The sequence below is a fragment of the Aulonocara sp. 'chitande type north' Nkhata Bay genome, linkage group LG7 (assembly GCF_057382095.1).
Source record: "Aulonocara sp. 'chitande type north' Nkhata Bay isolate Kocher_YH1m ecotype deep benthic linkage group LG7, A_spYH_male_GT1.1, whole genome shotgun sequence".
In the NCBI taxonomy this organism is placed as follows: Eukaryota; Metazoa; Chordata; class Actinopteri; order Cichliformes; family Cichlidae; genus Aulonocara; species Aulonocara sp. 'chitande type north' Nkhata Bay.
This window is the reverse complement of record NC_141350.1, coordinates 5,975,750-6,000,675: the sequence shown is the minus strand read 5'-3', so window position 1 is coordinate 6,000,675 and position 24,926 is coordinate 5,975,750. Positions and strand designations below refer to the sequence as shown.

Sequence of the window (24,926 nt, the reverse complement as noted above, 5' to 3'; positions counted from 1 at the left end):
TCATGATTAGTATGTCAAACCAAACGTCTGACACACCTACATTGAGGATGTGTCAGACGTTTGATGCTGGAGGACAGGTTTCCAAGACTTTTTATGTTTCAGGGGGAGCAGTAATGCTTCTTTGACAGGAAGCGTTTTCTTGAATTTCCACGCTTTCTCATTTTTCGCTTCTATCATCTTGTCTGTCCTGCTTCTGGCCAGCCAAACTCGTTCAGACGCACTGGACACTATATCGACTTAATGGGCACTTGTGTTTTTTTCCGTGGATTGCGCTGAAACGTATGCATGATTTGCCGAGGCTAATGCATTATGTGGTCTAAACACGGCTGCTTCGGCAGTTCTCATCCTTGCACAGTGTACGTGGGTCTACCACCTCCTCACCTCTGCTCGCTCGCTCTGCCTTACATGTAGCCATCTCTCTATCCTGTGAACCCCATTGTTCATTAGTTTGTTTCTTCTGTCTTCTCTCTTTCCCCCCTTTTTTGTCCTCTTTTCTTCCCATCTGTGTACCTAGGCAGCCCATTGAGTAACTTCTTTGACGTAATTAAACAACTTTTTTCAGACGAGAAGAATGGACAGGTGCCCTACCCCCCTGGCACGCCCTCCAAGCACTGCCCCTCACCCATGCACGTCCGGAGGCATGACCCAGAAAATAATGACACCAAATTTCCTGCTGCAGGCCGAGACAGAGCCCACTTGTCGGTGGCATCTGTGGGGACACCAGAGGAATCTTAGACCGTGGCGCTTTGTAGCCATCCCAGTATCACTTTAAGCCAGAGACACAGAGAGAATATGCTATCTGTACATAGCTAGATATATATATATAAATCATTTATGGACATCTTTTCTATAAAATGACTTTATATAGATAGAAATATATTAAAAGAATCAAAGTGATATTTTGCAAACAACATGTTGCACCAACACAACAGACACACACCCTTGCCATTCCACTCCCCTTTCCATTACCCCTCAGTGTCCACCATCATTACCACTCCTGTACCCTAACCATCTAATCACCTGTGGGCCTCAGTTGTTTGCTCCCATGCTGCTGCTAACCTGTGTGATGACCTGACTTGTTTCTGATACCAGGAATTATCCAGAAAACCTATTAAAGTCCATCCTCCTGCTCCCTGCTCCATTCGCCCTCCCTCGACCACCCCTCCACACCCCTCCAGCGTGCCAAGAGAGACGGACAATTGTTGACGGAGGACTCTTCTTATAGCGGTGTGCTGGGGGAGGGGTTACCATGGAAACAGACCCTTCATGCAGACTTCTACCTTCATCTTCCTCTGCACCCCGACTCCACCCCTGGCAGCCATCAGTAGAAGTAGACAAAAAAAAAATCCTGTAGTGTTCTTGTTCTTAGAAACACACAAGCACACACATCCCAATAAAAACAAGACCACTCGCTCCCCTCACCAGCTATCACCGTTCTCTGACCTCAAGGAGCATTTGCTAATTGGAAAACGAGCATTATTCAAAAACACTACAGACGCCACATACACAAAACATACACGCACAGATCCAGTATGCACAAAAACTCTGGGATGTATCAACAATGATGAACAACATTTTAAAAAAAAGAAGACACCATGCAGAAACACGAGGAGGAGAGAAGGGAGAGGAGTTTTGTGGAAAGCCCAAACAGCCGACACGGATGCTTGCTGGATTGTATTTGTTTGCTTTTTATTATAATGTACTTTCTTTGTGAAGAACTGGGTTTGAAATACTAACTGACTTTATTAGACTTAATACTATTGCTGCAAAACAGACTGGAATTGTGTTTTCAGAGAGGAGTTGGGTGCGAGAAGAACAGGGCAGCGGGAGATATTAAATGATAGTATAGGGTGGGGGGAGGGAAGTGGGTGGATATTCGGGTATTTAAAATGAATGATCTATTCTGTTGTACAGACTGATATCATTTCTTATGTAAAAAAAGAAAAAAAAAAAGAAATGTCTAGTTGTGACACTGTTTAGATACCATAGGAACAGGTTGGTGAACCTGAGCCTGCCACTTACTGTCATTTTAAATTCTGTGTATTTTTGTTACATGATCATGTACGTCTTTGTTTGATTGACCCAATAATGATCCAAACATTCCTGTTTCCTATTATCTGCAGCATTTCTTCTTTGCTTTTCATTTATACCTCTCTCTAGTCTCACTTACCAGCAGTAGGAGTAGAGAAACAAACGAAAAAATGACGTGATAAATGCAACTGTGGATATTTTTGTATTGTTGTCCTTATTTATTCATGTTTGTTCATCTCACTGTTTGATTTCCTAATTTATTATATCTTGGCTATTTATATGAACAAAGCTGTTAGGTCAGTTGAATGTTATTTATTACCCTCTTGTGTGTTCGTAAATGGGACATTTAAAGAAAAAAAAAGAACTTTTATTTCCTTTGCTTTGGTCTGACTTTAACTGAATTATGTGAACTTTGACAAGTCATAAATTCTCTTTTCCATGCTCTCTCTGCAGAGGGAAAGAGAACTTGTGGGAACTCTTGGAAAAAAATGATTTACCAGTAATTTAAGAATGTAGACTTAGCCTCTTTTTGGAGAGGGAATATGCTCTTCTATTGATATTTGTCAGTTTCATATTATTGTGCGTGTAGGCCAGGCTGGAGGAGAAGAACACCACAGATCCTGATCTGCTTCTTCTCTTTGTAAATAGACAGACAAACCGTGGGGGTTGATTGTTTTCTCAACAATGCTGGGGATTCCTGCTCTGTGCTTTTAGCTTGTATTGCTGTGTGCATGTCAAAACATGAGCTTTTCTTTGCATGGCTTTAGTGTTAATGTTCCATGCCAAACTCACTCCTTCTCTCAGCCTTCATCACTTCTCTTTCCACAAAACTACCTTTTAAAATTTAAATTCCCCTTCTGTCTGTCCCTTACTTTCCCACCTTTTCTGCTTTTATTTCTGGCTCTTTTTTTCTTTTAAATTGTTCCCTTGGCCCTGCTGATCTTTCCCTTCGTCCTCCTCCTCCTCCTTATCTTGTGCACAAAGTTTTTGAAGGATGCTTCCTCAACTCTGTACCTCTCTCTGGAAGGCTCTGAGGTCTGGGCTCTCTACCCGTTAGTAGTAGAGGCACAGGGAGGGGATACCAGTACTACAAACACAAAGCAATACCCTGATATGCGCCCTCCTTTCTGTTTTCTACAATGGGAAGCTAGCAGCACTAAGGATATCTAATGATTCAGAGGCCTACATGGGTCTTTTGACAGAGCAGGAGCAAAACTGACTGTAATCCCCATAAAACATAACTGTGAGCATCTTCAGTGCTGAAACAAATAAACTCATTCAGTTATGGTGTGTTTGTTATCCTTATTTCTACCTGTGCAAGCAAGGGTAAGTGTAGACCAGAGAGGAAAAAGGTTTCATAAACAAAGTTAAGATCGATGCAGTAGATTTTTTTTCCCCCCCTCATTATGTCACATGCCATGGATTTGTGGTAAGATTGTATTTCATATGTAATTATTTCCATTTTGTAGGCTTCCTCATTTGTAAATCTGCCGTTTTCCCCGATTCCAGGTGAGTCCAAAACAATTCACACATTAAATGATTTGTTTACCAGGTTTAATAATGTATCCAGCACAAAAACAGACTCTTGTCGTCCAAATCCCATGTTAGCCTCCGCAGCTGTACCTGTGTCGAAGCATTAAACCTCAGCATACACAAGCTTAATAAACTGTTAGAGCGTACCTGGTAAAACAGCAGAAGCATTTTTTCCATACTAATAATCTGCTTTGATTAAAATAAAAATAAAAAAGGGGACACCCCGTTAAATACTCTCACATCTTTTTCTCATTAAATAGAAAATGTCCATCCCACTCTTCTGAAATTTTCATTACTCTCATCGTACTTAAAAAAAAAAACAAAAACAAACAGACAATAAAAGCTTTTACATTAAAAAAGTAGATTTGTTAATCCAAAGCTTACATTGATGCAGGGAGTTTAAGGCTGCAGCCTTGCTCCCACTATGCAATACTATAGAACAGAAAGTTTAAAGTCCAGCATCAAAAGGCCACCTCACTCAATTCTTCAATAAAGGCTTCAGTCTGTAATCACTTTACATTGCTTCAGTCAAAACTGAGGCTGCCACTGATCCCAATCCTCCAGGGCAAGCTTTGTCCATTAGAGGGCAGCATTGTCTTATTATTCAGACTTTCAACTTGTTGCTTGTCCAGTAAAGCCTCGTGAGCCCTGGAGAAAAGGCATCATATTTTCTTCTTCGGAACGCTGTACGTCACAAAAAACATTTTCATGGAGTGCTTGGCACAAAGTATGAAATGCCGAGTTGCCCACAGAGTAAATCACTGCCAGGCATCTCACCAATCTGTGCCCGTGTCAAAATATTGCTCCTTAACACACACAAATCAGATTTTACCAAGAAAACTTCTGTATTTGAAACACTTCAGATCTGATTCTGTATCAGTGAAAAGGTGAGACTTCTTAATTGCCACATTTATCCACTTATTTCTGTCCTCTCTCAACAGCATCTGCCATGTTGTCTTCAGACACGGGAAGTGACGTAGAGAGAGCGAAGTCGTTGAGCCAGGGTGGTCTCCAGCTCCTCCACAAGTGAGTCACCCCGGCTGTGCGTCAGCGTAGAAGTGGAGTTGTTTCCTTGTCGGGCCCCCGGGGGTCCCAACAGCAAGCTCCTAAAACTCTCTCTTTCCAGCAGGGCAGGCATCTGCTGCAAGAAGTAACCTTCACACAACGAGCTCAGCTCCACCGAACCATTAACCTGACAGAAGAAAGGACAGTGAAATGACCAAATTTTATAAACCTAATTTATGTAAACCTAAATGATCAAAACAACTTTTATATCAACGTCATATTTTCATGCCTGAAATAGCACTGATGTATACATATGTACTGCACTCACAGTAGTGCAATCCAAGTCTACCAGTAATTGTTACCTTAGCAGTTTTGTAGATGCTGACTGCATTATCTAGGCTGATATGTTGAGAGCAGATGAGTTCACAATGTCTCTGTAGCGCCCCCAACTGGAACAAACTAGCAGCTGACAACAGCTGCAGGAGAAAACATGACCACTTTAATGGAGGAAAAATAATGTCATGCATCCTTTCATTCTGTTTGCATACAAGCAATATTTAACTTTGTGTAACATGTATTTGGAATTTTCCTTTGTTTTCAGTTCAAGAAGCTACGAATTGTTGATAAAAACTAATGATAAATGCACAAAAACACAGGACATCTTTGAAAGCCCAGCTTGTGTACTTGTGATAAGGGTACTATATTTCAAAATCAAAGTAACAGCTTCATGCTTAGAAAGGATTGGCCAGACGGGACGATTGAGCTCAATTGTTGCTATGAACACAAACTTGTCTATGTCAAGCTTGTAGCTAAACTCAAATAAACAAAACAAAAAAAGAACAATCTCCACTGTCAGCAAGAATGAGTAATTCATGTGAAGATGTAGAACTAAAGCTGGGATTTCTAAGATACCAACCCTGAGACAGATTAATGCGATTAACAATTCTTACCTCTAGTAAGTCAGACACCTTCTTTTTCAGTGACTCAGTTCCTCCACAATACAGGTATGACATCATCATCTGTACAGAGGTTAGAGGTTTCTTTATGAGCAATTTGATCTAAATAATGTCTGTTTTGTCATATGCAACACATCTAAATAGGGAATGTGTTTCTTACCTGAAATATGTTGTACTTGACATCGCTGATCTCAATCTCCTTATCGGAGCTTCCATCTGATCCATATGATGCCAGCAAAGACTTGAATCTAGAGCAAAATAAAACCCTTTAAGTAAGGTCTTATCAAAAGCCTTAAAATGCACTCTTGTACCTTTCTGCACTCACCGGTCAGAGGCAGTAACCAGAAGCACTCTGTGTGCGTAGAATGGTTTTCCCTCAACCACAAATGTCACATCTGACATCTCTTGGTTATTCAGAAAGTGTGGGTCTGTAGAAAAACATCAGCACATGCATAAAACCCATAACGTTCTAGTAACAGCAGAGTCATTCTGTACACATTACTGCTGATAAGATTACCAAAACAAAAATATCAGACACTCTTTTACTAACTAATATTCATGAAAAAAAATCTAATTTACAGCCCAAGTGTTACATTTGTGTTGTTTTAGGGTTTGTATCACTGTATAAGGAATCTGTTGACAGTGACTTTAGGCTTAAGAAAACTGTATTTAAGGATTTACTGGTGTTTTAGATGTCAAAATGACTAATTATCACTAGCCAATACTGAAATCGGTGCCAGTAAAAGGCTATCCTCTTGGAACTCTGAGCATGTATATCCATATACTCTAAAGGATCATAGTTTCCTTACCCAACTGTGCTGAAAGAGTTGCCTTCATCTCAGGGATGGCTGGGAGGGGTGCTGGGCCAAAACAGTGACTAAAAATAGCTGCCAACTGCTGTGTAATGGCGTCACTCTGAAGGAAAGTAATAGAACGAGAAGAAGAGAAATGTATAATTAAATCTGTTTAAAACTGAAAAAGTGTGAAAATCATACTCATGATCGTGTTTGACTGTACCTTTGTGGTGCGCAAAATATTGAACATAAGGGGCAGGCCTGTGGTGACCAGTTCCTCACAGTAGTCCTCCTCTTTGATTGTGTTAAAGTCTTTGAGGAGGGAGAGGGTGACCCCTGTCCTGGACTGCTGCTGGGCGCAGCGAAGAGATTCCAGCCACACGTGTAGTTTCCATGGCACGCCTGGTTAAATAGAAAGGATTTATTATTTGGTTCTATAAACTGGAAAAGTAGGCACATCCTCTTCTTGCCATTTGAAAAGTACCCATAGCATGCAGCTCCATGGTGACGTCCAGGTAGCCATGCTCGGCGCTGTAGTAGCTGGCCTCTTGGAGAGCCTTCATCCTGGCTTTGCAGAGCCTTGGTATGCCCACTTCTGGCATCGGCAGGGGACCATTGGAAGAGTTAGGAAGAGGGGAAAGATGGACGAAAGGGCAGATCCCAGCCGTCTCATCTTCAACCCCCTCAGCCAGGATCTCCTCCAGAGACAGGACATCGTCTTTGACTTGCTGCGGCTGAGTCAGTAGCTTTCTCAGCACGTTCCTGACAAGATAAATAGGGAGTAGAACGAGGGCAGAAAGAGGGCATGCAAGGAAGGAAACAAGAAAAGAAAGTTAGAAGGTGGAGGATCATTAATATCTGCCAAAATGGCAACCCTGGAGTCTCCTCTCTCATTACGTAATCTATCACCCTCACTGAGCAATGTAAAGTGTTGAGTCTACATCGTGTTCACACAGACAGAGTGAACAGGTGGAGAAGTTTACACCACCAGCTGGTCTTCAGAAACAAATTGACTCTGAATAGAATGACACCTTAAACTTTCCTTTCACACTACAAAACCTTCAAGCTCTTCCTAAATCACACGATAAAACGTTTGAATCTATCCTCACAGCACAAACTCTAACTCTAGTCATGTGTAATATAAAGCTGACAGATGCATTATTTCTGTGCTACGTGTGCAAATGTTTACAGCTGGTCTTCCAGTACTAGTTTTCAGACTGGGGGATACATACCTGTGTCCATGTGCAGCAGCATGACTGAAGCAGTTCATGTCCTCATAGAGGGATGATGTAAGGGCGTTTCCACCATGGTTCTTTGATAAGGGGTCAGCGCCTCGTGCCAGTAGCAAACTCACCATCTCATAGTTGCCTGAGAAGCACAAATAGATAAATATTTCCACTTTGTTCATAAACTTGCAGATAATTTATTATCCTTGTGCTTATTTTTTATTCATCTTTATTCCCAAAATGTCAACATTTTTGTTTGTTACTGGTTTAGGCCCATTTTAAACATTTATACACCACAAACATAAATGAAAATTTATCACATTTCATTTGGCATATTTAAACAGCCAACACATTCATTGCAGGCACTATTTACACACTGTCACTGCTGCTATGAAGAGCGTGTGTTTTCTTTACTCAAGCTACATGTTGCTTTCAGATGATCCCACAGAGGAATGCAGGCCACAGACTACTAAACAACCACAAGCGGCACACTGCTGCTGTCACTGCCCCTTCATTTACTCTCTCATTTCCTCATTCCTCCTGCTGAGTCACAAGTTAATCCAAGTGTTACTCTAGGTGGTCCTTGGACCTAACACTCTGTTAGTTACAAATAACCAATAAAGTTATTATTACCGCTTTTAACAAAGGTGATAGACAAGCTGTACAACAAAATCTTTTCCTTTGTCAAACCTTCCAACTGACTTTTCGCCTCTATAATTATACAGTAAGTGGTAATTTAGTGGCCATAACACAGACCCACTGTGAGATGGACACCACTCTAACATTAGCTGTTCCTTGTGTGTTTGCCCACCTGCTGCTGAAGCCAGCTGCAGTGGAGTGTCTGCTGTACTCTCCTGTCCATTGCGGACTGCAGCCCCCTCCACATTGGCTCCTGCATCCAAAAGAAGCTGCAAAGGCACATTACCTCTGTTATATTAAACAATATTTGACATCTTGTAAGGGTCATTGTGACATAAACAAGCAACATGTAGCTTGTTTATGTATGTGTTTCGGACCTGCACCACAGAAATGTGTCCATGCAACACTGCAAAGGTGAGGGCTGCCCAGTGTCGACTATCAGGATGCACAGATGGGTGCTTGGGGGAGCAGGGTGGTACCTGGCAACACAGATTAAATCAGTATTACACACCAAGATCACAAACACACGCACACAGAGAAAACATTACATTCATAAGAGCCTCTTACATGCTTTAATAATGGAAACCTTTCCTGTTTATAGATGTAAAGGGATACAAAATGTGCTTAAATTAAGACAGATTTGACAACATTGGAAATACTTAAGCATATTTACCGCCACGTCAAGGTTGGCCCCAGCATCAATCAGCATCTGGACGAGGGCTTCGTCTCCAGCTGCGCAGGCGTACATCAGAGGGGTCATACCCTGTAATGAAAACAAGAGTAGAAGCAAATGCATGAAGCTTTGAACAAGTTATAACACAAAGCTATGTTTCCATCACTTCTAAGGATATTTCATGGACTTACAGCAATTTCCTTGAAATTTATCGTATTGTATAAGGGGCCTGCTTTGTGTCCCCAAATGAGAGGTGGTTTGCTCGAGCTAACGGCTTACATTTATATCTCCACAACATAAATTAAGTAAAATTTAAATACCTGGTCATCCATACTGTTCACCCCATCTGGTCCCAGTAGATCGATTGCTTGGCCAATAAGATCTGTGCGACCGCAGTTGAGCATCCGAAAACCCAAATCAAGGTGGAACTTATCAGAGGCAGCTTTGGAGTCGAGACGCTTGAAGGAGCTGAAGCAACACTCAGGCCTGAAACAAAATTAAAACTGAATAAATAACCAGTTACCAATTAATTTCTGAGAGCTACTCGGTCGCTTTTCTAAGATGCTTGTTTTATGCACCTTGTGGCTTACATATGTTAATGATGCTTTCTATAGAAAGAAGTAAAGTTAATGAGCCACACAATAGTTAACAAAGATTAATTTACCGCATACAATCATTTGTTAAATACAATGATTAAACGACAGACGTCCAGCTCAAAGAAAACATCAGTCTTAGTTTTTCTTTTCCTGAAATTATTAGTAAGGTTTGTATTTTTATTTTAAGCACTTTCATCCCAGCAGAGCGAGTGAGGTGAATGAGTGTTCTCACTTACTTCAGTTGTCTCGGCTCACAGTCCAATCCCGGAAGGAGAAGCCTCGCCGTCTGTCTGACATCATCGCTGTCCACTAATAAACTCCTGCGATGCTCGGCATGAACTATGGCCACCCTCATCCACTCCATTAAAGGTGGCAGCAACAGAAAAGGCCTATGAGCAAAAAAAGAGAAATCATTCACCATCTGTTTGCTTTGGTCCAATTATTACTGGTTATGATAATGAGTACCACTCACTGCTAGGTAACAGACATTAGTATTTCCCTGTATGTACACAGAAAGCGACCTTGTAAACCAGTAAATTCAAATCTTTATTGAACGGAGCCAGTAAAAGATGAGGCTCTGTGAAAGACTAGATGACTTTAGTGGGGAGTGTAAACTTAAACACTCATAATTCAGTCACTTTGGGAATTAACTCATAGACTGTCTTCAGCCAGATGACTTACAACATCACCAACCCACATTCATTTCACAGCACGAGTCATCTTTCCTAATCTCAGCTGGCATTCTCGCTGATGTCATCCCTCTAAGGCTCAAGAAACAGATGTTTCTATATGACTAGATCGCCAGAGTTGGGAGTTTGCCTTGTAATCGGAAGGTTGCCGGTTCGAGCCCCGGCTTGGACAGTCTTGGTCGTTGTGTCCTTGGGCAAGACACTTCACCCGTTGCCCACTGGTGGTGGTCAGAGGGCCCGGTGGCGCCAGTGTCCGGCAGCCTCGCCTCTGTCAGTGCGCCCCAGGGTGGCTGTGGCTACAATGTAGCTTACCATCACCAGTGTGTTAATCGGGCAGATGACTGGTTGCGTAAAACCCATTGGGGTCCTTAGGGACTAGTAAAGCGCTATACAAATACAGGCCATTTACCATTTAATCTTTGCGGTCATGTAAAAATACAAGATAGCGGCTACTTATGTTTAACCAAGATCTTCAACAAAAACAGAAAGAATCACCTGAAATTAAAAATTGTGACCTAAAGCTGAAGTAACAGTGTTGTTATTCCTGAAGAAGTATATGTGGGGGGAAAAACCACGAGGACACAAAATTTGGTCTGCTGTCATGTTTGTGAACGTGGCACTTTGAAAGTCATTGTTTGATTGCCGTCTTTGCATTTGTCCTTTTATAGTCTAGCTTGTTATCTGTTATCAGTCCCTTCTCGTCTGCGCCTCTCTCCCACCATATGTGAATAGAATGTGTTTGTGAACAATGACAAATTAGCAGGAATGTGACTGCTGTTTGCTTTTGATCATATGAAGCCTCATTTAAGAGCCGTTAATGATTGTTTGAACAACGTCTCTGTGTTATTAGACTGCCTTTCTCATGCTGAGACATTGATTTTTATCAGTGGCCATTCCTTTGTTCTTGGAAAATGAAAGACTTACATAATGAATATCCATGGTAGCAAAAGCATGGGCAGTATACAAGAACACAGCAATGTATTTTGGGATTATAGTTACTGTCAGTAGCACTGCTGTGCCATTTACTCTCCTTACTGTGCTTACTTTAAAAAGCAGTAGGAGGCTTCCTATAGCAAAGAACCTTCTGCACAAGAGCACTCGTTCATCACGGGTTTGTTAATAATGCATATTGCAAAATGGCTCTCCTCCTCACAATTGATGTGGAGCTTTTAAAACATGAATCTGATATAACATAAATTGAACAAACAGCTGCATCCCAACTTAGGGAGGAGGGAGGAGGGAGGAGCTTCTGCTGTCACCCAGGCGTGACAGTTAACAAGCAGACAAGGGGATCAAGGGGAGGAGGGATGATTAAGTGTGACTGGTAGGTGCATATAATGAAGGTTTTAAGTGTTTGGGAGATAGCAGGTGGGGTATGTCGAAATGAAGACGGGGGTTGGGCGGTAGTCTGTGGGTAGTTCAGAGGGTGCAGAGTGATAAGAATGTCACGTTTCTGAGGATGGGCTCAATGGGCTTGGGAATCAATGTTTATTTCTCCCTTAATGGCCTCCACTCAACACAAATTGGGCTGTGTGAGTGTGTCTGTTCATTTGTGTGTGGCTTCCTGAATGTCATAGGTATCCACCCTACTACTTGACTGCACGCCTGCAATCAGACACTAACTAGAGCCAACTTTGCTACAGTTATCCAGATTTTCCCCCTCTGTCCTTCCTTTTGTCAATCAGCCAACAATAAAGGTAGAGTTTTTCTATTAATAATGGACAATAGTGTTTGACAAGATATTTAGCTGCATTCTTATACCAATTAGCCAGACATGTACTGCTGACAGATGCACACTTATAATGTCCCATCCTATCTCTCCTATAGGACCAATCTCCTTTTTTTTTTTTTAACATATGCCTTCCTTTTGACCCTCGTACGTGTCCGGGTTATGCCCCTCTGCCTGAAACGCAAATTTTAGCTTCATCAGAGTCTCTGCAACATCAAAAGCCACAGAGCCTGTTAAGACCGAAACCAGATAGTGCCTCTGGCTAGCTTACTGACCTCTCATACTAAGGCTTCATACAGAGAACAGCAGGATATAGAAACACCAACATACACAAACTCTCCAACACGTGAGCATGTAAACGTTAGCTTTGATTCATGGTGCGTTGCTTACCACCATCTGGTAGGTCATAAAGACAGTGAGCTCAAATCATGGTCAGGTGTGTTCGAACGCTGACCTGTCCAAAATGAAAAGCAAAGGCTTTTCTACCTAGGAGGCAAAAATCACACACGCTACACTGGCCCCATGTGTCTTATAAAACCTATAACCCGAAAGGAACTTAAATCAGCTTTTAAAGCGGACCTCATCACAATTTGCCAAAGGGTCAAGGTTAACCACTGATCTTGTTTCAGATTGCAATCGTAAAGGCTCAGATATGAATGGAGACATAACCATAGCTGATGTAAATGCAGTTAGAAGTAAGCTCCATTATTAAAATAATCTCTTTTCCTTGAGGAAGCAGAGGAGTAGGGGGTCTGTTTAGAAGAATGTTGGAAGTGCTGCTTTTTAGTGAAGTTGCAATAATAGTAAAAAACAAAAAAAAAGTTAATTGTTTTTGATCAACTTTTTTCTGTATGTTTAAATAGTGGAGTGTGAAAATAAGACAATAATATCTGCCCTCCCACGCTTTAAGCGCCCTCTTACTCCAAAACAAGATTATTACTCACAACTAAGCACCAGCTTTAAGAGGATCAAAACAAAGAGGGTTTCTCTTGTACTCTCAAGGATTCGGCAATAAGGCTCTCACCAGGCTCCCTCTAATGTCTGACGATGTGGCCCACACAGATCTGGTGGTTTTGGGTTTCCACCAAAGGTTTTACACAGCTCTTAATAGAGGCTGAGCCAGATAGAGGGAGAGGCCCACTGAAGGAGAGAAGCCTGTATCATTACCAGGCACTCGTATTGTAATCACTACCAGGTTTTCACACCACCTGAGTGTGTTCTCTAACATTCACAGACACGCAGTCACAAAGAGATAGGAATATGAACATAGGCAAACCTGTGTGCAGCAGCTGTCAAGAAAGAAAAAAAGCATAAAGTATGATGGGATGCCAAACTGTTTTATCCTGGACACATAAACTAGGCTGATATACATCCAGCATTAAAAACATCTGAGGATTTATAACAACAGCCAGGTGAAAGAAAAGGGTGTATATTTGCTGTTGTGTTCACTTTGAAGCTAACGGGGACTTTGTCTCACATGCACTTTGTCTGCTTTTTATTAAATGCACAGGAGGCAGCTGGGTTTATTTCCATACAAACGTGTAATGAAGGGAAGACAAGGTGGATATTTTTGGTGATTTCACTGTGAAAACATTCATGTAACTATGATCACCTGACAGATGCTATGCCTTCATCATAATCCTAACATGTGATTTTCATTATCAGCATTAAAGGGCAAAATCTCGTCAACAACATTAACTGATTTACTGCTGCAAACTGAACACTCACACCTTAGTGGGAGCGCCAGCACGTTTATATATGCTTATGTTACCTTTAGACATGCCTGTATAAATCAGTATAAAAAATGTAATTAAGCCGCGAACACCTATTGCTGCCAGTTTTTACATTTCTGGCACAAAAACATAATTGAAGATTTCTTTCTGAGAGCAGACCTCATGTGTGTTGGCAGGCACAACTACTTTTGTCATGTTACCTTAACCGAAGGCACATAATCCATCACATTTATCTGAAGTGCTGAATATCACAGTATCAGAACTGCAAACCACTGTGAACAACAGTGATGTAATGCAATGTTTTCGAACGTTTTATCACATTTTTGGAGAATAGAGACGTGACTCGGTTGAGTGTTACTCAACAGTTACTTCTGTAGAAAGCAAAAAAAGCAAGAAACGCTTCCCAGAGACACCTCCAAACATACGGAAGGGGTTGGTATGGAAGGTTTGTAGATAAAGCCACAACTTTTAAATAAAAAACAAGTGGAATGTGCTGCACTGTGTCCAGACTGAGCAAACATTTTCATTCCAAGAAACAACAGGAAATAAAGGGAACACAAAAACTGCCAGACTTTCTCAATGCAACTAAGGAAGATTGAGCAGACCCTAACAAAATTACAGACTATTTCCACCTCTTAAAATTCTTTTAAACACCAGTCTTCAGCCTAATTTACACTCTAAAGGTGCAAGTCACCCTTCTATCGCACTACTGCTGACACCTAGAAGCCTTTTCTTGCTTGTAATTCAACAACAGAAAGTTAACACTTAAATGAACAAAGGCTAATGGGATTAGGAAAAGGATGAAAGTGAAGTGTTGCCTGCAAAAAGCTTTTCACTTCATTGAGAACCCATTTGTTCATTTTTGAAGGTTTCAATTTGGGTTTGTTTATTTGCAGTGGCTACACTTCTGGCATTGACTGTATTTTGGTCAGCTTCATGAATCAAACCGAATCATTTGAAATTACAAATGTATTTAGGGAGATAAGCATCAAATGGATAAAAGGGCAAATCAGGAGTACCACTTATTTTCTGTGAAAGGGGGGGTCGAAAACAAAATGGAACAGGGTCAATGATTAAGATTAGATCTGTAATTTCACCGCCTATTTTGCACCCAGAGAGGGAGCATCTAAACTGCTTGTGTCCAGTCATGCATTATTCCCACCTCTCTTTGCTAAGTGCCATGCGTGGGGGATCCAGATTGGGATTCTCCATGGACTCCATTTGTGGGCAACGCAGGAAGTAGTAAAGGGTGTGGAGGGCGTCAGGCGACCAGGACACAGGCTGTTGAGGACGGGCGTGGCGGGCAGGGCTCAGCCCTGAACGTACTGAGCTTAGGCGCTGCATGTGGTGCATTGCACGGGACACCAAGTCACCTGGAACCACAGAAACATTAATAGTTAACAAGTCATATGTAATTTAAAAAACTGAAGGTTAAAAATGATTTTCCTGATTCTGTAGTGCAGTATGAAAAATCAGTTTATGGACATAAATGAGTGGCATATTCAAAACTGTTTACATTAAAAGCCCCATGGGCTCTCAGTCAAACTGGATTCCCCCCTCCAACCATGTCTCTAGTGGTATTTGTCATTAGCAAAGCCAGACGACCAGTCTAAATAGCCATTCACCCATGGTCAAGGCTCTACTGAACTGTTCATGTAGTAGCAGAGTAGTTAAAAACCCTCTACCGTGAAAGTTATGCGTCAGTCACGTGATAATAGCAATGCTAACATTAAGTCTTTTCAGAAAGTAGAATATAGCGATTTGACAGCGAACACTTAAATGAAAGCTGTTTGTATAATGGTGCTCATCAGATGATTCATCAGTTTATACTCTAGCAGTGAACTATGCGCAACTGAATAAAAGTACATTTTGCTTAAAATATGTTCAGTGTGATATGCAAAAATTCTTAAAAAAAAAAAAGAGAGAGAGAGCCAGACCGACAGGAAAAGAGATCTTAGGCATTAAAGAAAGTGTAAAGTGGACAGTCGTCACAGGGACAGGGAAATGGAGGAGGGGCAGGGAGAGGCGGTGTGAACGAGGGAGCCCAGGATGAACTTGGGATCTTGTAACACTCATTTAGCATAATTACCCCCGGGTAAAAAGACAGCACATCAGCTAAGGGTGAAGAATTCAACAGCGCGAGTGTGTTTGTGTGTCAGCATTAAGAGGTTTGGGGTACTTCTAGGGGATTAGGCTGGGTAACCCTCCCAAAACAGACCCCACTTAAAGCTGAAGGGCCCCCTTTGTGATAACCACCACCAGCAGTTGCTCCAGGAGGTCTCGTAGGAATCATTGGCCATGATGGAGAGCCTCTCCTTTCCAGAATATATTGTGCCTTGAAGCAAAACTGAGCTCCGGGGGTCAGATGCTTATGAATAACTTCACTCTTAGATTACAGATATATTGGAGTCTTTGTGAAAGCTGCATTTTCCCATAGCCAGTGTGTTTATTATGCTGCTTCCCCTACAATTTTGGCCATATAGTTGAAATGTGCTGTAGCCTACTATCAGTTATCCACCATGTTTGTGTATGGTGTGTGTTTGTGTGTCTGGCCAAGTCCAGTTGAGTGATCAAGTAAAGCCGGGCAGCTTGGTACAGATGCTCCTGTGTCTGCCTGGTGTCTTGGGCTAGGATCAGAGTGCCAAACCCACCGTGTTTTTGCGGCGTGTATGTGAATTAGCGGACACAAGCCTGTGTGTGTTTCTAGGTGTGAATTGGTCTGGATATCAGCCCTGCCCAGAACAGCACAAATTCACCCCACCAGAGAGATGTTGCACAAAGAGACTACTGAGAGAAAGAGTGTGTCTTTGTCTGAGTGCATGTGTATACTTTCTTAATGCCTCACTAACTTCAGCGGTGTATGAACCGTGGCCTTGTGCTTTAGGAACAAACAGCAAAGTGTTAGCTCATTTAGAGAAGGAAATGTATCCCTGCTCCGTCCAACTCTAATATCCACGTTTCCTCTGTGCATGCCCCAAAACTCTCCATCTTCACCTCTCTACCTCTCCATCATTTCCTCCTGACTCTCCACACCTCTAAACCCACTCGCTCCTTAAATTGAATCCTCTGCCATACAAACTTCCATCTCTCAAACTAACTCTATTCCTGTTTTTATCTTACTTGTTATTCCTACCCCTCATTGCTGCCAACTCCCTCGCAGCCTGCAGTTTCAACAGACCACACGTACTGTAGAGTACAGTAAAGCTGTGTGCCTGCATGACTCTGTGTTTACCATCCACGATGCGTATGAATGTCTAGAGCTGTCTATGTTTAAACAAAGAATCCGTCCAATCATTCAAGGTCTAATACCTAATGGACAAATAAGTACCAGGCTTTTCAGCGGCTTTATACTTTGTATTACTACATCAATCCAAAGGAAAACATCAGAAGAAAAGACGGATGCAATTGTATTCAGACTGACAGCAGGCTCTAATAAAGTCAATAAAGTCTGAGGCATGCTGACACAGTCCAAGTGTTGCATTGTGGACCAACTTCACTGAAAAAAAGACTGTGTACTGCTTTGCAAACAAATTACAGATGACAAATGTACAATCTGAGGCACTGTGACTTTATTCTCCAGAGCTCCATGTGTAGATAAACTGATCCGCTGTTTATTTTTAGAAGAGCCGGCATTAGATGACTTGCAGATTCAGGCACACAATGAGACTCGGGACAGAAAGTGATAATTATATGTTATCTTTGCTGCCTACTTTGCTGTCTGAACTATTATTTTCTGTTGAATTAAAAAATAAAAGGTTATGTGTCTTTAAGAGAAGAGCAAGAAAAAAGCATTTGTGGTCAAGCACCAACATTTTTTTAAAGTCAGGACATTTTATTATTTCTGGGAACTGGTACTTGTCTTTTCTGGCAAGGATACTGTGTAGCTTCACAGCTCAGAGGAATTTAATCAATTAAAACATAATGTGAAAAAATGCTTCTAATCAGGACCACAAACACTATTTACAATATGTATACTCACTGAGTTCAGAGATGCTGCCTACACAGGTAGCCAGCAGTGACTGTTCCAGTGTCCTCAGCTCCAGCTGGGCATAAGCATCCTCCCTGCTGTCCACAGACGACTGTTGGTTCTCTGTGTAGGGACTGAAATGGGCTGGGAGGGACAAAACACCTACAGGCACAGAAGCAAAAAGGAACAGATATTTAGATATGATATGAATCATTTAAATCAACGTCCATAACTTCTGAAATATCCATCAGGACTGCTGTTGTAGAAATCCCTACACGACCGGTATTTGCTCACTGCAGCCGTCGTAATCCTTATAACATGTAATCCACACCACTGAGGGCAACCAAACACACAAGGGAATCTGAGCCTTGCTCTCAGCACATTCAGGAAAGTAAACAGAGCACATAGTGACATGAGGCTAATGCAAACAAAACCAATCAAAACTGTTTTAGATACATGTTGAGTAAAACCAAAACAAAGTTATGAATTTTGTGTTATTCCAAATACTTGCCTTTAACATTACTAACATGTGATTATTTTAACACCGCAGAAAAGACATATGTTGTATGTCTGTAAAGGAATAAGGGTTGCAAAGTTAGTAGATGCATGATGGTTGAGGCTGATTTGTCTGATGTATGAAGGAACAGTAAGTGAGACAGAGGTATACTGGTAGATAAGGATAAAAAATTATGGTAGCACAGACAGCAACCTTCATTATAACCCAGGGGTAGGCAACTCCAGGCCTCGAGTGCCGGTGTCCTGCAGGTTTTAGATCGCACCCTGGGTTAACACACCTGAATCAAATGATTAGTTCATTACCAGGCCTCTGGAGAACTTCAGAAATGCTGAGGAGTCATTTAGCCCTTTAAATCAGCTGTGATGGATCATGGACACATCTAAAACCTGCAGCACTCGAGGCTTGGAGTTGCCTACCCCTGTTATAACCCATACAGCGGACGTGCTTAGCAGCACTTGCTAAATACATCCTTTATAGTTTTAGATTTTATCATGCAAAAAGAGGAAGTGAAAAAAACACAACTAATCGGGAAACATCTTAATTGAAATACATAAGCAAACATTATAACATGGTTGTTTCCAGCACATTAAAATAATACAATTTCACGAGTTGTGAGACAAAATTCATAATTGTACTAAATTATGAGGCACAGCTACTGATGAAACTATGGCCAATCATGAACACATTTGGCATTTCCTCTTTGAATAAACACTCAGCAGACCCAGTTAGTCCAACCCAACCATCTCCGACAGTTTGAATATGTAATGTTACAACAAAAAAAAACCCTGGTTGTCAGATGAGCAGGCAAGGAGATACAATCATTTCTTGCATAACGACATAATGTCCTGTTCTTTCACTGCTTTAATTGCTGTGTTCCAACTAAAATGGATAACAGTAGCGACCAGTCAAAGTAAGAACACAGAGTGGCCTTTTCTGTCTTTCAGAAAAGATCTCCTGGGTAAAGCTCCCAGCTTAATTAGTTTTGCCTGGTTTGTTTTTAGTCTTTTTGGTTGAAAGCCGAGGTAGCTACTGTGTATCTAATTGATCTGAATACAGTTAGCTGCCCAAAAGTTAACCTTTATTTTGGCTTCTGAATATGAAGCAAGCTTTCTGCCAAGCCAGAGGAAATAAGGGGCCGAGGATGAAAAAGAGAAATGGAAAAGAGGAAAGATGATCAGAGCAGGTTTGTGATTTATTTATGAAGCCAGAGGAAAAAAAGCTGCATCATCTTAAACTCTCCCTTCTCTCCCAAAAGGGAAAACATGGGCTACCGTCCCTAAAATGACATTCCCATGTGCTTCCGGCAAGTGCTGCATTCTCACTGGAATCAGAGTGGGGATGTTGAAAGAAAAAAACTGCTGAAACATGTTGAAAAAAAATCCCATCATCTTACACTACAGCCTCTTCTTTTTAGTGATACATGCCAGCAAGAGATAACGATACTTTTACTGCTGACAGAATCAAGGAAGGCAAAGGAGGAATGTTGAAAGAACACCAAGGGAAACCACACATACATTTTTGGATATATACTTTTGTTTTAAAGCCTTCAGATACACCAAAATGCCTGGGTATAATATATTCAGTATATTTCATATTTTTGAAATGATGTAAACACATATGAAAAATATGGCAGGCTTCATACTTACAATCTTGTTTCTGGTCTTTCATATAAGTATAGACAAGAGGCAACAGAGGCCTTTGAAAGTGACACACAACTACCACAAGCCATCTTTGGAGGTAAACTGTTGGAAGAATAAGATAGGGGCATTGTATCAAGATGTCCTTTCTCTCATATAGCACCTAACTGAAGATAATCCACTTCAAAGGGCTTCGCACTACAGGAAACACTTTGTTTGGTTTAAGTGATGGTTCTGCCTGCATGGAGCGTGCAAGACAAACAAGAAACATTGCTCTCTGTGAATTCACTGGACAATTACTTGTGTCTCACATATCAACACAATTAAAGATTACAGGGTGAAGGGTTAAGGTTATAGGGTGTTCAGTGTCTGATCTGACTGCATCTGACATTTGCTTTTCCATCAACTAATGTCTAGAAATGTTGAAGGGTGCAGTGAATGTGTGAAAACCATGTAGCGGTCAGCGCCAATGGGTGGAGTTCATCAAAGACTAAATAACTTTGACATGTGATCATGACTGATTCTAAATATGCTGCCTCATTGATAGAGTCATGTGCCAGAGTCACAGTGTGTTTCAGTAAGTACTGTATTGCACTGAGTCTCTGCCCAAACAGGTTAGCAGGATTTGTTCTTATTATACTGCATGATTTATGACTGAGACGAGTCCCCCGCCCAGACAGTAGCAGTCACCTCAGTGCAATTTGTAATCAGGGGGACCTGACAGCTTGAATATCTAAAGGTGTTAGCACTGGATTACTCAACACAGGGTACATGATACACTGACTTCTGCCAAAGGGGAAATCTAGTCTCTCTCTCTCGTACTTTCTCTGCACCATCTGACTCGTATTATATGTGCTGACTCCCCATTCCAACACAATAGAAACGGCTGGCTGTGGCAGACTACTACTGCTACATGCCACACAAACAAATTATACACAAGCTCCAACTCATTCCTAATCACGGATGAGCACAAACACACCAATACACTGTCATCTGTCCAGATAAAAGAATGCAAATGTGCATCATGTGCAACGTCAGCTGTGATTTTATATAGAAAGGCCTCATGGGAATTTGGGGGGGTTTCTACAGTATTCTACAAAGGCCTTTGGCAATCTTTCCAAGGAAAGTTGAGGGAAGTTTGTTAAAACCCATGCTGCATACATGTGAGACAGGAGTCTGATGATTTCAGTTTCTCTTCCTCTGTAGATGGAATACACCTCAGGTGCTTTACTGTGTGTACACAGTCATGCTTTATGGACACTATAGCCACAGTGGCCTCAAAGTCAGAGTAGTATGCTGTTTGTCATGTGCAATCAGAAGAACTCATTCAAATATAGCTTAGTTCAAGCTGTAAAAGCAATTTTGAAAGATCTGTTTTGTTACTGTGGGTGAGTAAAAATATGAATATGAAGGTGCAAGACTTGTCTTTAGAAACGAGCAGTGCTATAAAAGTTAACAGTTATTTTGACTCCCTGTAGTTGGATTTATTAACAAAAAAGTCAAATTGATGTTATTTCTTTCCTCAAAACCTTAACTTAAAAAGAGAAACCCATTACTAACATCGACCTGGTTTCAGTTGTGAAGCGTACCAGCCTCAAACTGAAAAACTGAAGCTCTTTAAACACGATGCTTGTTGACCTTTCAAGAATATTAAGCCTATATTAGCATGTTGCAAGAAGATCTGAAGCAGAATCTTTAAAAATTTTAACACAGCTTCAATTTATTCTGTAATATTTCAAAGCTGTGGCAAATGGTTAAAACCACTTAGTGTTTCTCACAGTCCCACCCCGTTGCTTGCCTCACCCTGAACCCGAGCCTGCGTCATTTGGGCCTGATGTAGGTCTGAAAGCCAACCAGGGCCTGTCTCCACCACCACTAAATAATATGAGTACCAGCAGCTCCAGTACTATGTGAATTATTTTTCTCTGGGAGAAGCAGAGGATAAGATGATAGGATGAGGGCAGGGAGGAAAGGGACTTAGGTCGCAGAGCTTTATAGGAAGACAAATGAGTCATGTAGAAAAAAAAAAAAAAGAATATAACTGAAGAGGAACTGGGGGAAAGGCAGGAATATCTGAGACTATGAAGAGAGCGAGGCACGGGAAGAGAAGTGACACAAGGGATTCATTCTTTTGTGGTCATTATGGTTCCATTTCTGAGGCTGACCTTGCAAATGTCATGTGGGGAATCTCGGCAACAAATCAAAGCTGAAACTTACCACAAAGCCTATGGCAGTTCCCAGCCCATCTCAACCATCTCTCAGGAGCGTTACTGCTGCTCCTAGCTTAGCCAAGCTATCACTCACGACTATGTTTGACATGCTGTCGAAAGAAGGTCAGAACAATCCAACAACTAACTTTTTGGTGTGCAGAAAGTTTTTTGAATGTAGTCCAGGGAGCCTGTCACTCCATGTGTCTTTATAAGTGGTGTTACATGGTTTCAGTTTCAAAATTGAAAAACTAAAGTATAAACTGCAATCTGCAAGGACAATATGCCAAAAACTCTGACGGAAGAGCTGATGAAAGTTGATGCATCCTTGCCTTCCTTCTTGTGCCTCGACCCTCACTCTGTTACTCTTGTGTTATCTCTCAGTGCAACAGTTTGTTCTACTTGAATAACTTGTTCAGCAGAAATGCTTTGTAGCAATATTAATAGGCTGGATATCTAGACTCTGGAGGACATTACTGCTTCTCATATCACCGTCCTTGGGAACTTACCTATTCAGAGCATGTTAGGCATGCCAGGCTTTCAGACTGCATTTTAAACTCTCAGAAAATAACTGTCATACATAACAAGGCAAGAACATCTGTGTGATTTTTAGATTTTAACTTTTCGGTTTAACTTCTTCTTCCCACTGGCAAAAAATACATTCTTTGACCATAATTGGTCTGTGTGTGTTAATCTGTTTTGTCTACTGTAAAGAGAGCGTGTGAAAGACACAATACATTGCTGCATATTCTCACTGAGCTGATAGAAAACTTGAGACTTCTCACACACAGCATGCACGCACACACGCGCACACACGCGCACACACACACACACACACACACACACACACACACGTAAACACCTGCCTCTCCTCCTTTAACAGCCTCTTCATTCATTACAGGGTGGATGGATCAGAGAGTCAAGGAAAGGGGGCTTCAAAGACACTTCCCCTGGCAAAGAAGGAGCTCTGACTCTGGTTTAGGAGGCTATAGACTTGTCCCTTTGTGGAGACTGGAATGTGGACAATCACACAATAGTACAGTGTTTGAAAGAGCTGTCTTTGGGCGTATATCACTCCCACCGTCTCTTGTCTTTGACACCACAAACGACCACACTCGTGCTTCATTCCTCTCCAGTGGAATCCATTGGCCAGATGTGATCCTTCACTCATAGACCTGACCTCTTGTTTTCCATATGTAAAGGCTCCAAAACACCTGTTTTTCCACACTTCCAACATCACCCGCACAGCCCCATTCTTTTGTTTCTTGGCATTCCGTCTTTAACACGGCATTGACCGGGATTTGAGAGAGAGAATAACTGTAAAACTGATGACACAATTTTATTACTGTATATGTGTATATCTCTGTTGAATCACCATGATTAGTTTTGGTCAGCTCCACTGACTACAGTACACAGTGTTAAAAATATACATGGATTTTCTAGCCCTGGCAAACCCTCCTAATGATCTTATCTAAACAGATTTTTTTTGTAGGACAAAGAACCATTCAGAAACTTGAAGTGGGTATTAATATTTGGGCTTAAAATAATCTAGCATTTGACAAGTTAGCATACAAGTTTGTACAACCTATGTGGAGCATGGACAGAGAAGCATTCATAAGTCGAAGCTGCTGACATTTAAAATCTTAGTATTCACTAAAGTGACCATACACTGCAGTATTTGTGTTCAAATCGTTATGGTTCTGAATTAAAAGGCAACAGAAGCTAAGCCTCTCTTTCATACGCAGTCATGCACACACCCAGTCACACACCTTTCAGCCTGAAAAATCACAGACCTTGGTAGACAAGTGAAGTGAGGTCTGGCCAACATCCCTCTGACACCTTTGGCAACCCCTGGCTTTAGGGGGGCACAGGTCAGAGGTGGTCTTCAGCTGGGGCTAAAAAGGGAAGTAACCTTATCAGCTGTGTAAATGTAGCGTCCTGAAGTCACTGACTGAGAACAATTACAGAACACACTAAGATACAAAGTTACGTGAGAAACTATTTTCTTTACTAGAAAGATATGTAGGGTAATAATGGGCTACTCCTGTCCTCCAACTGCTCCCTTAGAACTGGCTTAAAAGTAAGTGAGTAAAACTAAGATCGGAAAACAAGCATTTAAAAGTGTGACATGTAATTGCAATGCCTGTGCTGAAAGTCTAATTTCTGCATTGTTCCACTGTCAGAAGTCAAGCCAAAAACCCAGAATGGAAAGCCACAAAGATTAGATCTGAACCTCCATGTAGGGACTACTAACGTGAACAGAATGTCTGAACTTAAGGTTTTAGGTCTTACTATTTGAACATCAACAGATATTTTTTAAAAGTGTTACTTCAACCATGAACTGTGCTGCTCATTTGTAAACTTCAACAAGATGGATAAAAGATCTAACATCTAGACATGCTCAAAGCCATGCTGACAAGCCAAATTAAGTGGTTCCATCAGTGCAACAATATGACCATTGAGCTGTAAATAGGGATGGGTATCGTTTAGGTTTTATCCGATACCGGTGCCAAATCGGTACTTTTGAAACGGTGCCGGTGCTCAAACGGTGCTCAAACCGGTGCTTAAAGAATGGAGAACACAAAATTGGTCCAAAAACCTCTCATGTTCAGCTGTTTTTTGTAAAAAGATAACAATGTTAGCCTTTTCTGCAGCTATGGGGCATATATGGTATCACTCTTGGCTGGAAGCAGTGCTTAAACAATGGAAAAAACACAAACTTTGTCCTAAACCTCTCATGTTTAACTGTTTTCCACTTTTTCTTTGGTCATTTTAGCCTTTTTAGCCAGGGTGAAGGGAGTATCTGCCATCAAACAAGAGGACAGCCGCATGTAGCTATGATGATGTTTGCTAGTTCACCTTACATGCATTAATGTAATAACGTGGTTAGCCTACTCAACGTAAATTAGCTACTCACGCAGAGAAGAACAGCTGCTGCCACCATCATCCGTCATCATTTCTGCTACACTGGCAGGGCTAGGGGCCAGGACTCTC

At 41.4% G+C, this 24,926-nt stretch overlaps 2 protein-coding genes across 6 annotated transcripts in view; one reads left to right on the top strand and one right to left on the bottom strand.

Annotated features, from left to right (window-relative positions):
* The window catches only part of brsk2a (BR serine/threonine kinase 2a), a 224,598-nt gene extending 222,746 nt beyond the window's left edge, over window positions 1-1,852 (top strand). For 4 of the 5 annotated variants that reach the window (XM_086298188.1, XM_086298191.1, XM_086298190.1 and 1 more), the window contains one exon: window positions 563-1,852. In XM_086298188.1, coding sequence (XP_086154314.1) covers window positions 563-735 — 173 coding nt within the window. In that variant the 3' untranslated portion in view covers window positions 736-1,852. The remainder of the gene's footprint in view (window positions 1-562) is intronic. The other variant, XM_086298189.1, reaches the window with a different exon arrangement.
* Window positions 1,853-3,568: 1,716 nt separating this feature from the next.
* Window positions 3,569-24,926, bottom strand: part of abtb2b (ankyrin repeat and BTB (POZ) domain containing 2b) — a 39,579-nt gene continuing 18,221 nt past the window's right edge. The window contains exons 2-17 of the mRNA XM_086298185.1: window positions 17,584-17,733; window positions 14,767-14,977; window positions 9,690-9,842; window positions 9,178-9,343; window positions 8,858-8,947; window positions 8,562-8,663; window positions 8,357-8,453; window positions 7,552-7,687; window positions 6,804-7,081; window positions 6,543-6,721; window positions 6,335-6,440; window positions 5,851-5,953; window positions 5,686-5,773; window positions 5,520-5,588; window positions 4,932-5,045; window positions 3,569-4,756 (exon numbers count right to left, since the gene is read on the bottom strand). Of these exons, the coding sequence (XP_086154311.1) occupies window positions 4,523-4,756; window positions 4,932-5,045; window positions 5,520-5,588; window positions 5,686-5,773; window positions 5,851-5,953; window positions 6,335-6,440; window positions 6,543-6,721; window positions 6,804-7,081; window positions 7,552-7,687; window positions 8,357-8,453; window positions 8,562-8,663; window positions 8,858-8,947; window positions 9,178-9,343; window positions 9,690-9,842; window positions 14,767-14,977; window positions 17,584-17,733 (2,276 nt within the window). The 3' untranslated portion in view covers window positions 3,569-4,522. The remainder of the gene's footprint in view (window positions 4,757-4,931; window positions 5,046-5,519; window positions 5,589-5,685; window positions 5,774-5,850; window positions 5,954-6,334; window positions 6,441-6,542; window positions 6,722-6,803; window positions 7,082-7,551; window positions 7,688-8,356; window positions 8,454-8,561; window positions 8,664-8,857; window positions 8,948-9,177; window positions 9,344-9,689; window positions 9,843-14,766; window positions 14,978-17,583; window positions 17,734-24,926) is intronic.